General features: G+C 39.9%; 2 protein-coding genes across 4 annotated transcripts; both read left to right on the top strand.

Moving 5' to 3' along the window:
• Positions 1 to 99: 99 nt before the first annotated feature.
• Positions 100 to 6,538, top strand: sucla2 (succinate-CoA ligase ADP-forming subunit beta). Its single transcript, XM_022243008.2, has 12 exons — positions 100 to 193; positions 1,429 to 1,591; positions 2,010 to 2,109; positions 2,418 to 2,580; positions 2,744 to 2,846; positions 2,979 to 3,046; positions 3,507 to 3,603; positions 3,713 to 3,874; positions 4,193 to 4,335; positions 4,455 to 4,575; positions 4,754 to 4,842; positions 5,201 to 6,538. Exons 1-12 carry the CDS (start codon positions 122 to 124, stop codon positions 5,273 to 5,275), a joined length of 1,356 nt encoding a protein of 451 aa, XP_022098700.1. The 5' UTR covers positions 100 to 121; the 3' UTR covers positions 5,276 to 6,538.
• Positions 6,539 to 6,732: 194 nt separating this feature from the next.
• mpi (mannose phosphate isomerase) lies at positions 6,733 to 13,329 on the top strand. Of its 3 annotated transcripts, none has more exons than XM_087145445.1 (9): positions 6,733 to 6,891; positions 8,478 to 8,751; positions 8,963 to 9,090; positions 9,388 to 9,582; positions 10,113 to 10,254; positions 10,463 to 10,645; positions 10,734 to 10,895; positions 11,138 to 11,346; positions 11,433 to 13,329. In XM_087145445.1, the coding sequence occupies exons 1-9, from the start codon at positions 6,850 to 6,852 to the stop codon at positions 11,658 to 11,660; spliced, it is 1,563 nt and encodes a 520-aa protein (XP_087001571.1). In that variant the 5' UTR covers positions 6,733 to 6,849; the 3' UTR covers positions 11,661 to 13,329. The 3 variants fall into 3 exon arrangements, with proteins under 3 accessions (XP_087001571.1, XP_022098703.2, XP_022098704.2); XM_022243011.2 differs by lacking the exon at positions 6,733 to 6,891 and adding an exon at positions 7,367 to 7,591; XM_022243012.2 differs by lacking the exon at positions 6,733 to 6,891 and adding an exon at positions 7,368 to 7,542.
• Positions 13,330 to 13,394: the final 65 nt, after the last annotated feature.

Here is a 13,394-nt window from a genome sequence, read left to right as displayed (position 1 = left end):
AATTTCGGGGGATTTTGTATTTCCTGTCATTTTTAGGCCTCAACTACGTAAAAAAAGAAGAAAATTCAAAATTGAAACACTACCAAAAGAGGGCGCTGTTCAACATTTCTGGATTGGCAAGATGGCGTTGTCTTTGAGTCGCTACGGTCGACACTTCTTCGCCAAAAGTAACGGATTTAGTAATATTTGCAAGGTATGATTCGTCACAGTTAAAGCAGTGACTGCGCTTGATATTTTTGTGAATGATTATTATAAAATGCACGTAAGTTATGGCAGCTGTCTAGGTCATCGTGGCATATTTTTTAGTCAATCGCCGCCGCCAGCCTGTCTCTGTCTGTCTTCATGTTACTGGGCCCTGCCTAGTGTTTATTAACTTCTTACTTTTATCTTAGGCTCTGTCTTTAGTCTGTGCACTAGCCGCTGCATGTAAAGTTAGCCTACTGTGTTGTATGGCCAAGACTCGTGCGGAATACAGTTAAATGTAAATAAGCTGCCGCGGGGCCAACCACGTTTGGATGGGTTCTGGTCTGGATTATTTTGAGCATAGACGCTTAGAACCTGGGGAGTGCTACTTTAATTTGCATGTAGGCCTACTGTAGGCATGTTAGGCTGCTAAGTTTGTTGTAGTAGGCCTAGCATTTGGAGGCCTATGGCCTAACAATAAAAAAGTGCCTAATTTGGCAGCCTACACTGAATCAGTGTATTCATGTATTTATTCAACGAAGTGACTATCGTTACATCAACCGTAATACATCTCCCACTTTCTATCGTTACGGCACTGAACTGCGCAAGTGCAGTAACATAGCTGATCATCACGACAGTTTATATATTTTAAAATTACCTGAATCGCTGAATGTTTGTGGCCAAGTGGTCAAGGTGTGTGAGTTCAAATCCTCGCTTGGACCCCTTTATATTTTCGCCAAAATTTCATGTTTTATACACGTTTTATACCATAATTGTTTTTTATGTTGGTTTCTAATTGTATAGGCCTAAGCAGGAATCTTTTTTCTTTTCTCATCGGAGGTTTTGGAGAATTTTTTTTAAAGGGAAATGAAGTCCTAAATCTGCGCTTAAGTTGGCACACTTGCGTAGTTGCAGTGCCGTAATGATAGAAAATGGGAGATGCGTTATGGCTGCCATAACAACAGCCACGGCATTTGTTCAAATAATTAGGCTGAGGTAGGCCTGTTTTTGGCTGACCATACTAAGTTTGAAAAGCAGTCGGTAGTCCATAGTAGCCTATATGTAGGGCCTACCAGAGTATCTGAGTAGGTCTAGGCTATTAAAAGTAAAAAATTGTAAAACCGGTAAATATTTGCCAAGCATGTCAGTGTTTGTTAATGGCTCACAACAAACTTTAAGTGTTAAAACTGCACATGTTGAAAAAAATTAAATCTGAGATCGATCTATTTCTTACATCTCTAACAGCGAATCCAAGGTGTAAATGCTGTCATTTCGTCACAACCAAGGCGCGATCTATCAATTCATGAGTACATGAGCTATGACCTCTTGAGGGAAGCAGGGGTCAACTTGCCTAAGGCGGAAGTTGCTAAGACACCTCAGGAGGCCTATGAGAAAGCCAAAAGTCTGGGTGAGTTTGACGTTGTTGCTCTTAAATTCTATCCATGGGTAGTGAAAAGGTTCTATTTAGTTCAGTGAACAAAAAGTGAACCACATTGAAAGTACAGTCTTTATCTGGTCATCCCTACCTTAACACAGATTCTCTTTAGAGTTTTTTGAAGTACCAAATCCCAAACTTACAAATGTGATACAGGTATAGACTGAATAACACTGCCAAAGTGAACATGTTTTTGCTCATTGTTATAAGTTTACTTTCAGACTGTTACTTGTCATACTTTTCATTGATTGACATTTTTCTAAGAGCAATATAGTTATTCTGCTTGATAGTGATGTAATTATTCTGCTTGATTTTTTTAACCCTAATGCCCTAGGATGTTAGGGTACCCTGCCAGGACTTATCATATAATTGATTGTTTTATCAAATGCAGGTAGTGAGGATGTTGTCATCAAAGCGCAAGTGTTGGCTGGAGGTAGAGGCAAAGGAACCTTTGAGAGTGGCCTGAAAGGCGGAGTCAAATTAGCATACTCGTAAGATAAACAGTATTCAGGTCACCAGATAGGTCAGAGGGCAAAAAAAGTTACACTTATTGGGCTAGAAGTAAAGTCTCTAGATAAGTCACAGGTCAAGAAGAAGTACCGTAGAAATGTAACTTCCCTTTAAGGGCAGCACTGCGACAATACAACTACAAAGTATAGAAGTTTTGAGGATCTTGAGTTTTCAGTCAAAGCATAATCTTTCTTTAAAGACTTATTTCTCATAATGATGCTTTGAAAACATTGTTCAAGATGTAGAAGTTTGTGATTGAATTATGAACTTACTGACTTGATATCCACAGACCAGAGGAAGTCAAAGACCTTGCTAAGCAGATGCTTGGTCGGAAGCTCATCACAAAGCAGACAGGACAGGCTGGAAGACTGTGTAGTGCTGTCTTAGTCTGTGAACGGTTGTACTCAAGGAGGGAGTATTACTTCGCTATTACAATGGAAAGAGCATTCATGGTAAGACTTGAATGAATTTGGAAGCAACATGGCTCTGGCCACAGGGCCCTCTCGTGACTTCCCACACTTAATTGTACAAATGAAAAATATTAACCTAACAGTTGGGAGACCTGCTTGTTCATGAGAGAACGCTTAGTTTGTGTTGTATTGTTACTCCCACCAGGGGCCAGTGTTGATTGGTAGTTCTCAAGGGGGAGTGAACATCGAAGATGTAGCAGCAGAGGACCCCAGTGCAATTATCAAAATACCTGTTGATATCATGAATGGTAGGCTAACCGTGTGTCCCACATTCAGCAAAACTTAAAATTTAAAAAAGTGTTAACTTGTAGTTGTATGCTAACAACTTTTTCTGTTGGATACAATGAAGATGTAAAATTCTTGGTCGATTTAATTTGCAGGAATCCAGGATGAGGAGGCAGACAATATGGCAAAGCAAATGGGATTCTCAGAAAATTGTCAAAAGCAGGTAAAAGAGTGACAAAATTTTGGAGTCTGCCAAGAGTGTCAAGTGCCTTAGAAATGTTTGGAGTTTGCCAAGAGTGTCAGGTGCCTTAGAAATGTTTGGAGTTTGCCAAGAGTGTCAGGTGCCTTAGAAATGTTTGGAGTTTGCCAAGAGTGTCAGGTGCCTTAGAAATGTTTGGAGTTTGCCAAGAGTGTCAGGTGCCTTAGAAATGTTTGGAGTTTGCCAAGAGTGTCAGGTGCCCTAGAAATGTTTGGAGTTTGCCAAGAGTGTCAGGTGCCTTAGAAATGTTTAGAGTTTGCCAAGAGTGTCAGGTGCCTTAGAAATGTTTGGAGTTTGCCAAGAGTGTCAGGTGCCTTAGAAATGTTTGGAGTTTGCCAAGAGTGTCAGGTGCCTTAGAAATGTTTGGAATTCTATGTTGTTAGCTAGATTTCCTCCTTTCAGAATTTCGTTCCTCTTTGTCCAGGCTGCAGACACGTTCAAGAGGCTGTACAATTTTTTCATTGTGAACGACTGCACAATGTTAGAGATTAACCCACTGACAGAAGACAACCAGGGCTCAGGTAAGAAACCATTTGACCTTTGCCTGTGACTCATTCTCTTGTTCATTCAAATGGCCAATGGCGCTAGATATTGTTGAATGACACTTTGATCTTTCATCTTTGACCTCAGTTCTTTGCATGGATGCAAAGATAAACTTTGACGACAATGCAGCATACAGGCAGAAGTCGATTCATGACCTGAAGGACTGGTCTCAGGAAGATGAGCGAGAGGTGATTGCTGCTCAACACAACCTGAACTACATTGGGCTAGAAGGAGATATTGGATGCCTTGGTAAGGAGAAATAGTCCTGCACAGCTGTATTGGGACATTCTACCAGTCTACAATCTTACAACATGGTCTCATGGTCTTAAAGTACATCGAGCATAAGGGAGATCTATTTTCTACTTAAAACTAAATGCATTAATGGGAATCGATATTGCCGAGATGTTTATAAAATTTCCAAATTAATGTTTATCTGAAATATGTATGAGGACTGTACACGGTTGACACTTTCTACATGATTCGCATGACTGTTTTTTCTTCCAAGCAAGATAGCAGGAATGAAAATGACTGACCTAATCACTGCATTATCCACCCTGTCTGATTTAGTGAATGGCGCTGGTCTAGCAATGTCTACTATGGATATCATCCAGCTCCATGGAGGATCTCCAGCAAACTTTCTGGATGTTGGAGGTGGAGCTACGGCTGAGCAGGTCAAGGAGGCGTTTAAACTCATTACATCAGACAGCAAGGTATGCAGACACTATATAGTTGCAGTCCCTTGATATCTAATTACCCTTCCAATTATCAATCAGTACTGTTTGATTGATAGATCAATAGATAGAGTGATTAATTGGTTGATTGATTGCAGGTGAGAGCTATCTTGGTCAATATCTTTGGCGGTATCATGCACTGTGACATCATTGCTAAAGGTATCATATCAGCTGCTCAAGATCTGAATCTGAAGCTGCCTATTGTTGTAAGGTTACAAGGTAAGACACAGTACCCTCCCTGAACGTTGTGGAATCAAGTTGGGGCATTGTAAAGCATCCTGCTTCCATGAGGCCTACTGAAATTAATAGGCTGTCTTCTGTATGCACAGCATTCCATTTCATAGATGTAAAAGGCCAAACATTGAAACTTAAGTTGCCTCTTTTGGTCGTGTTTCAGGCTCCAGGGTTGATGATGCCAAGGCTCTGATAGCTGCTTCTGGAATGAGAATCTTGGCCTGTGATGACTTGGATGAAGCTGCCAAAATGGTTGGCCATTAGAGTTTACTGTTGGATCTAACATTAATTAACTGAAGCTCGCTTCAACTATACAACCTCTAGACTACCACACAATGCTCCACAAGCTATACAAGCTCCCTGTATCCCCGTCCTAATGACATGTATTGGTTTCATGATAACAGAGGCAATCACCACTAGCTAGAAGGCTCGTCAACTGATGTTGAAATGTTCTAGAAATTTCTTTGTTCAAATGAAATTGAATAAAGTGGCGACCTTCCCTATATTTCTAATTTAAAAATCTGCACACTTTTCTTTAATAAGTTAATTCACATGTTGAGTTCTCTTTTGTAAGCTTTCTTTTCTAACTTTTCTGTCTCTCTTTCTGCAGGTTGTGAGGCTGTCTACAATTGTTGCTCTAGCCAAGGATGTATCAGTTCATGTTGACTTCCAGTTGCCTCTATAGAAACAGTCACAGTTTAGCGTTTCATACCAAGTGTTACCTAATGGACTCATGAGTGTTACCCAGTGGGCCCACGGGTGTTACCTAATGGACTCATGAGTGTTACCGAATTGACTAATACATTTCTTATGATAGGGATCCGAAGGTGTATCTCAAAATTCATCGATCACCTATACTTAGGACCGTCTGCTCTGCCTACAGTGTTTCCCTTACGTATATCCTTCTCCCTTTAACAAGTGATTCTTGAAAGAACGTCTCGTTTCTGAAAGGAACATTCTGAGTAGGACAGAAACTGTCAAGTTTTGAGTTACTTCCTTTAAAACGTCACTTCATTTGTGTTATCAATTTTCAAAGAAGCTTAGTTTTCTAGTAAAGCAATGTTTAGTTCCAGTTGGCCTACCACGTTGAATGAATTCAGAGGGGATTTTTTATTTATTGAGAGCAATGTGAAATAATCTTCCCTCCTGGTTGTTTTCTAGTTTTATTTTGAAGAACAGAGGGACTTTGAACTTCCAGTTGTTATAAAATATGCATTGTGTAAACATTAAGACTGATAGTTACTTTATTCACAATTAAAACAACATGCTATGTGCCATTCAAATTAATTTTTTGCCAGTTTTCAATAAATTTCCAGATTTCTTTATTAGTCCACCCAGTAGTTTTGTAAAAACTGATTAAAAAGAGTTACGAAGTCCAATTTGTGCAAAATCTCTGAATCCGCAGCTCTGTGCCTGAAGCTTTGCAATTGTGTCTGGTCGTAGAAAATATTCGGACAGAGGGTAAAAAGACATAAAAACAAAGTTTATTGTCCGCAGTATTATATTTTGCTAATAACATGCACAAAAAGGACACGATGTTAGTTTCTGCCCTGTTGAAGGGAATTTTTTGTTCCAGACACATCTGATATCATGATGGATTTTCGTTACATTTCTAGCCATTGTTTTCAATAAAACTCATTACAGTTAGTGTATTTGTAAAAAAAAGTTACCACCCAAACTAGTATGACTCACTTTGCAGTTTTCTCACCTTATAAGAAAATGGTTAGCAACACATTATTGATTTTTAAAATGGAGTGTTTTTGTTGGGAGAATTCAGGTATTGTATATTTCAAGACTGGCAACCTGTTACTAAAAATTGGGACATTCTTGAAATAAACAGGGAATTTACTAAAAAAAAACAGGAAAAAAACAACTGTTGAATTGTTTTGTCTCATTGTAAATGTATATGGTTGCAAAGTAATTAAACACTTTAACACTTTGCAAGGACCTTGTCCAGTGTTTGCATTTTCTCATTTTTAACTCAACAGCTGGATCTAAGAGTATCAAAAGTTAAAGTGATAAAGGGAGGAGCAAACCAGAACAGTAACTCATTGTTTGAATTGTTAGTTGGACTTTAATGTAAGTTCAAATTTCATCAATCAACAAATGATAACATGCCTCACACATAGGACTAAAACTAGTGAGAAGTCAAGAGGGCAGGGTAGGTAATGTCTGTATCATTGCCCAGCCGAAGGACAACTTGGAAATCTTTAGAATCTGTTCGAACGTGACAAAGAACGGCAAAACCACTGAAGTAAAATGGGTAATTCATCATCCAAGTGGACACGACCTCCTCCAAAGGTAGTCTCAATATTTTTGTCTTTCCTTATTAAAGTTAGATAATCATTATGAGTTTTGGTAATGCACAGATACCAATTTTCCTGATGCAGATTTTGTGTATCCACTGTTGCGATGAAATCGGTCTATGTCAGGCTGTTGAAGTTTGGTGCAGAAAAGGGAACATTAGCCCTATGCTGCACTGACAAGATACGGGACTATGACACTAGAGGGCCAACAACCAAATTCAGCACTAAAATGAGTCGCCCATATGGCGCTATTACTGGCCTCAAGTAATTCTGAAGACATGTTATTCTGTATGCATGTCTGTTATCAACTTTTCCGAAATTGACTGCTCTTGCAACTTTGAAGCTTAAAGCAGCGAGCTTCAATATGCATGGCTCGTGGTTGCACCTTTAAGGCACAAACTGGATGGTACCCAATGTTTAAAGCGAAACAGTATGTGCTTTGGGGTCTGCTGGCTGCCGGATTTACATCCAGTTACCAGACTAACAACTAAGTTTGTCTTCGCCAGTGCATGCTGCGCTTAGACTTGGGTGCACGTTGGAGATCCAGTGATTGGGAAGGAAACAATACTAGTAATTTTAGAATATTGACCAGAGGGGGAATGGAGATGTAAAGATTGATATTTACATCCGTAACGTTTGACCATCGGTACGTAAAACTAGGGTTCATTATTGTGACTGAGCACTGAGTGAGCATGGTGAGTGGTATCATGGGTCGCTGGTTGTGGTGACCATGCAGCTGGCTGTATGATCATCAATCTTTTCGAAGAATAAACGCGGAAGTAAAAAAAAAACTTAACTGGGTAATCTCCTCTAAAGAATTCCATACAAAGACACCATATTTTTTCCCCAACACGCAACAGTTTCTGTCATTTATCAGAAAGTGATAGCATGCTGTTAAAAATTGAATTTACAAATGATTTAGCAGGGAAAACATTGACAAGACGTGATTGAAGCATTTGCGGTTCTACTTAGTTAGGCGTACATTACTTAGGCCAACATGAATTATTAGCCTATCCTAGATTTAGAAAACGCTTGGAATTTTTAGACCAGTCGCATACACATACTTTAGCGTAGGGTTTGTGTACCCCCAGAACTGTGGGGTCCAACATCCGCCCCACTCCCACGTTTGTTTGTTCATGGGAGTGGGGCCGGGGGACGTCGGACCCCACAGTTCTGGGGTAGGGTTGTGCAGAGTTTCAAGTGACATGTGGGTATGGAGCTATTTCCTTAATAAACCTTTTCACGTTTCATGTGCGCATGCTCAGAAGATTTAACAGAGGGGACAACAACGTTACATAACGTTTGGCGAATGGATGCTCGCAACTGTTACTGCTGTAGACAACTTGGTCCCCTCCAGCTTTGTTCACTTACGTTTTACTTGTGCGCGGGGTGCTAAAATTAACATAGCGACGGAACGGGAAATTGGCTTATTGGAAAAGAATTGGTTCTTAGTGTTGTTCTAGTTGAGCTGACCAGACACTGCTAGAGAAACAAGAGGGAATAAAGTGAGTAGTAAGACCATGAAGAATGGAAGATCTGTGGTATAATCATGGTTTGGGTTAAATATGTTTTGATAAAAAGGCCAGTCGATCAAACGTTAGGACTGAAATGGGCAGTCTAGTGTCTAAAAAGAAGCAGCCTCCCCCAGCTAAAGGAGACTCCTCATCCACACCACAAGCAGCTGGGTCACCTGCCTCGCCACCTGCCGCTGAAGCTGAGGTCAAAGATCAAGGAGTATCTACACCTGCAGCACTTCCTGATGAGAAAGTTAACAAAGCTCCACCACAAGAAGGCGGTGCAGAGGAGGTCATGGTGGATGACGAGTCACCAGTGACCGTCACACAGACACCAGTTGGTGAGTACTGATATATCACCAGAATTTGATCGTCATGTACCCATCATCAAATTTCAGTCGTTCAATGCTATCTACATCATCCAATGATCTTGATGCTGTTGTTTCATCATTGTCATTTTCATGAGAAAGTAAAACTGCAAGGAGAATAGTCCTTTTTTGTTTCACCGAGAAATCATGTAATTATTTTTCTATCCAATCCTTTTTTTCCCAGCTGTTGCACTGAAGTGTGCAGTGCAGCAATATGCCTGGGGTCGCATTGGTAAGGACAGTGAGGTTGCAACTTTGACCCAGGCATGTGACCCTTCCTTCCAACTGAAAGAAGATGAGCCATATGCAGAGGTTTGTTAAAAGCAAGTTAACAAAATAAAGAGATCCGAGATGAAAATGGTTTTGAAATAATAGCACAGTTTAGAATGTTTGTCCATAAGGAAGATACACACTGAAGCAATAGCTTCTTTCTTCTTAGGAGATTGGGCTGTGGCCAAAATTTGGGAAATGCATGTAGTCATCTTTGTCATGTGATTTCCAATGAGTTGACAAAATCCATTCTGATTGATTGGCCAGTAAGTTGTTTTTGGCCTACCCCTCCTTCAAGCACTTTTAACAATCCCGGCAGCGTTTCTTTCTGTCTTTCAGCTTTGGATGGGTACGCATGTCAAAGGTCCGTCCATCGTTGAAGGTCAAGAGGCCAAATCATTGAAGGATTGGATCGCCGATCAACCAGATTGCCTTGGTGAGAAGGTCAGGTCAAAGTTCAATGACCAACTGCCGTTTCTGTTCAAGGTGTTATCTGTTAACAAGTCATTGTCTATCCAGGCACACCCACACAAGGTGAGTAAGGCTGGATGTATTACGTCTTTTCAGGCCCAGATTGTGCCACAGTCATTTTTATATTCATTCCTTCAATGCAAACAGTGAGTCAGTCCTCATGTGCCACTATGAAGGCAATCGGAAATGGTTGAGATTCATCTGAATTCATGTTTTGACTTCACACATGTGCTATCCACATGTATGCACCCTTACATTGTCATGGGTAAGCCACACATACAGCGCCCTCAGACTCATGCAAGAAGCCAATATCGTATCCTTGGTTATGTCCAAAACCACATGATCCTGAGCCCAGGACATCCTGCGTAACATATTGGTGCCAAGGCTGGTTTTGACTGTTCTGGCTGTGGCTGATGATAATATATAAGCCTATGGAAGCTGCTACAGCCAGGTGCCATTGACATGCGTAGTTTATTACTGGCTGTGGCTAAGTGATTCTGACGCTAACTAAATATATACGGTACAAATTCAGTGGAGCAAGTTCCAGGTTCCAGTTTTTGAAATTAATTGTAAGCTCTCATTGATTCTGACAGGCTTTAGCAGAGACTCTTCATGCTGAACATCCTGAGAATTACCCAGATGACAATCACAAACCAGAAATGGCTATTGCCTTGACACCATTTGAAGGTCTAAATGGCTTCAGACCACTCATTGAAATTGATAACTTCCTGAAGAGTAAGTCAGTTTGATAATTTTTGAAGGGAAAATACGTCCAGTCTCAGTTTAGATTATCAAACGCTATCCAGTGACCATTGTTCTTGTTTGTTTCTTGATGTAAGGAAATCTGTTGGTTTAGTGGACAGATGTTTGAGGGCGCTATTTGATCGGCAGCTTTCTGTAGACCATGGCTAGAGTCTCATTTGTTACCCCTTTTTATGGACAGCTGTACCAGAATTCCGAGCTGTAGTTGGGGAAGACAACGCTGACAAATTCACCGCAGAGCTAGAGGCAGGAGGCAGTGATTCCAAGAACGTCTTGAAGGATTGCTTCACGGAATTGATGACAAGAGATCCTGAATTTGTCAAAGAACAACTGGCTCTCCTTGTCCAGCGACTACAAGCAGAAGGTAATGACTTCATTTTCTTTCCTGACAATGTCAGAAATCCTCATGAAGCAAATTCACACGCTTTTCTTGTTTACATTTCTTTCCATAGATTCAGAAACTGGCAAGAACCGTGAACTTCTCTTGCGTCTGAATTCTCAGTTTCCTGGAGATGTTGGATGTTTCTGTAGTTTCTTCCTCAATCACATGACCTTACAGCCTGGGGAAGCCATGTTCCTGGGGCCAAATGAACCCCACGCATACCTTAGTGGAAGTAAGTCATGTGATCACACCTCAGGCAGCACCAAAATAATGCCAGTGGTCAATCTTTTAGCGCGTAGAAGCCATGTTGCCTGGTCCTTAAAGTCACATTCCAGCATTCTGTCGTCTTGTTACATCTCATACGTATTTATGAAGTGTGCAGTGATGTCATTGGCCATCATCTTGAATCAGTTGTGAACTCCTGCACAGGTTGACCAATCTGAAGTAGTTATTCTGTTTCCCTGATCTGTTCAGACTGCATGGAGTGCATGGCATGCTCAGATAATGTCGTCCGTGCTGGTCTCACCCCAAAGTACAAAGACGTAGAGAACTTGTGCAAGATGCTGACATATCTACCAAGTCCAGCCCAAGACAGACTCTTCCCTAGTGTGACTGACCCAGGGGATGCTTGTGTCACCATTTATGACCCACCAGTGCCTGATTTTGCTGTGGCAAGGATAAAGGTATTGAATTTCACAACATTTGCTCCTTTTTTAACTCGTTTTATTCTAGAAACATGTGGCTTAACTTTTAAATTCTCAATTTCCAGGTTGCAGAGGGAGTAGAGTCATATGAAGTAACAGCCTATGACAGTGCCAGCATATTTATTACCATCAGTGGCCAAGCCGAGGCATCACACCCATCGTTTGGAAATGGTAAAACCCTGACCCTGAAGAGAGGCTCAGTTATTTTCATGTCAGCCAACCACAGCCTTCCTCTTAAACTGGAAAAAGCAGATGGCCTGCTTGCTTTCAGAGCTTACTGCCCATTGGATTGAAATTGCAACTCGGTTTCATGTGTCAGCAAAATCAAGCCAGAATGTTCATGTGGTAGGGGGCTCTACACATGTGACAGTTAATTTTATATTGCTTGGATTGAATTTGCAAGACTTTTAAGGTTTGTTTGTTTGTTTCTCTCTCAGTACTTTTTGAATCTATTGTTATTTTGGTTTAACAATTGCTGGTTAGTTAAAACTTAAACTTTGTCAACGTTTACAGTTTAAAACTCCATAGAAATACCTACCGATATGAGCACATGTCTAGTGAAAAGTTTAATTATTGTACCAGGAGTTAGTCAAAATGTTTATCTAACCCTAACCATTATGAATCTAATAAGCATATGCATGATTTTAATGATCCCAGGGAAGTTAATAATGAAATTAACTTGTTTCCATTGATCTGTTCAGATGAAATAACACGTGTGCCTTTTAGTTGAATAAAATTGGTTGGGTATTAAAATACACATATGCACGTGCAATGGTATCATTGGCAAAACCTATATTTTCTTTGTAAGCCGGCCGCAAAGTTTGAATTATTTATGCCATAAAACAACTTGGTATAATTCTATATATTCTTATTTGTAACTAAGTTTCTTTGAGCAAAATGATTAAGATTTTGAGTCCATGTTTTTGCTGTAGAAAAAAGTTGTAAGTAGAGAAAAATCTGTGGCAAAGAAGTTGACCATGCTTTGTTCTAAAAGAACACATCACTCATTGTTTGAACAAAATTTATTTTTTTATGAATTTGATATTAAACTTAAATTTCGTGTGTACGGGAAAGCTTTAAGTGCAACAGCAACTAGCCACTGGAGCTAAGCTAAAACATCAAGTCTGTATAGCATGCACAGCATTCTTTAGGATGAATGCGGGCAATTCACAATACAGAGCGCCACCAAGAGTTTGCCACAGACAGACCACTTTTCAAGGTTGACATGCTTTAAGTGTACTTAGTACATAATTTGGGGATATTTGATTGATTGAGGCATTCCCTGCACCTCACAAAACCGTCATTTTGACTACCTAACACCCATTCACATTAAGCAATTTCAAATTTTCAACTGAGATTGACATACGAAAAACAACATGGAAAAAATTCAAGTTTTCTCCGTACAGCATAGTTATTGAATGAGAGGCTGTCAACTATTTATCCCATAATGCACTGTGAAAAGGCCTCTCTATGACAACATCTTGGTGGCACATTGCATTGTGTATCGCCCATATTCATGTTATGAAATTTGGAAGGCTGGAATTTCACTTACCAGAAATATACCACGAATTCTAAGAAATTGTGAGAGCCTTTTTTTTTTCTGGAAAGGTATCTAATGTCAAATGCTCACTGGGTCAAGTTGAGTTTGAAGGGTCATAAAAAACAAACATTTGATATTGTTTTTAAAGGAAATAGAAGGTATGTGAAAAGTCAGGTACATAGTTTCATTGGGTGCCTTAATTATTGAAATTAGACTCCTTGAGGTTTTTAAATTTACATTGTCATATTGAAGTTGATCCATATGCAATGACTGAACATGTTCAAAAAATGAATAAATGGGATTTTCTGTCTGGCATAAATTTCCAAACTGACCTTAAACGTCTGTAATTTTCACACTTACCTCATTTCTTGCACTGGTCTCTTGAAATGCATTTTAATAAATAAGTCTTATACGTAACAATTCCAGCTTGTCTTACATGTACTGCATTTCTGAATGGTATTGCCGTCATTAACAAAGGTAAGTTGGG

This window comes from Acanthaster planci, linkage group LG14, assembly GCF_054643075.1.
Source record: "Acanthaster planci isolate LZ-2023a linkage group LG14, COTS_SCS, whole genome shotgun sequence".
Classification (NCBI taxonomy): Eukaryota; Metazoa; Echinodermata; class Asteroidea; order Valvatida; family Acanthasteridae; genus Acanthaster; species Acanthaster planci.
This window is presented reverse-complemented; position numbering and strand designations above follow the sequence as displayed.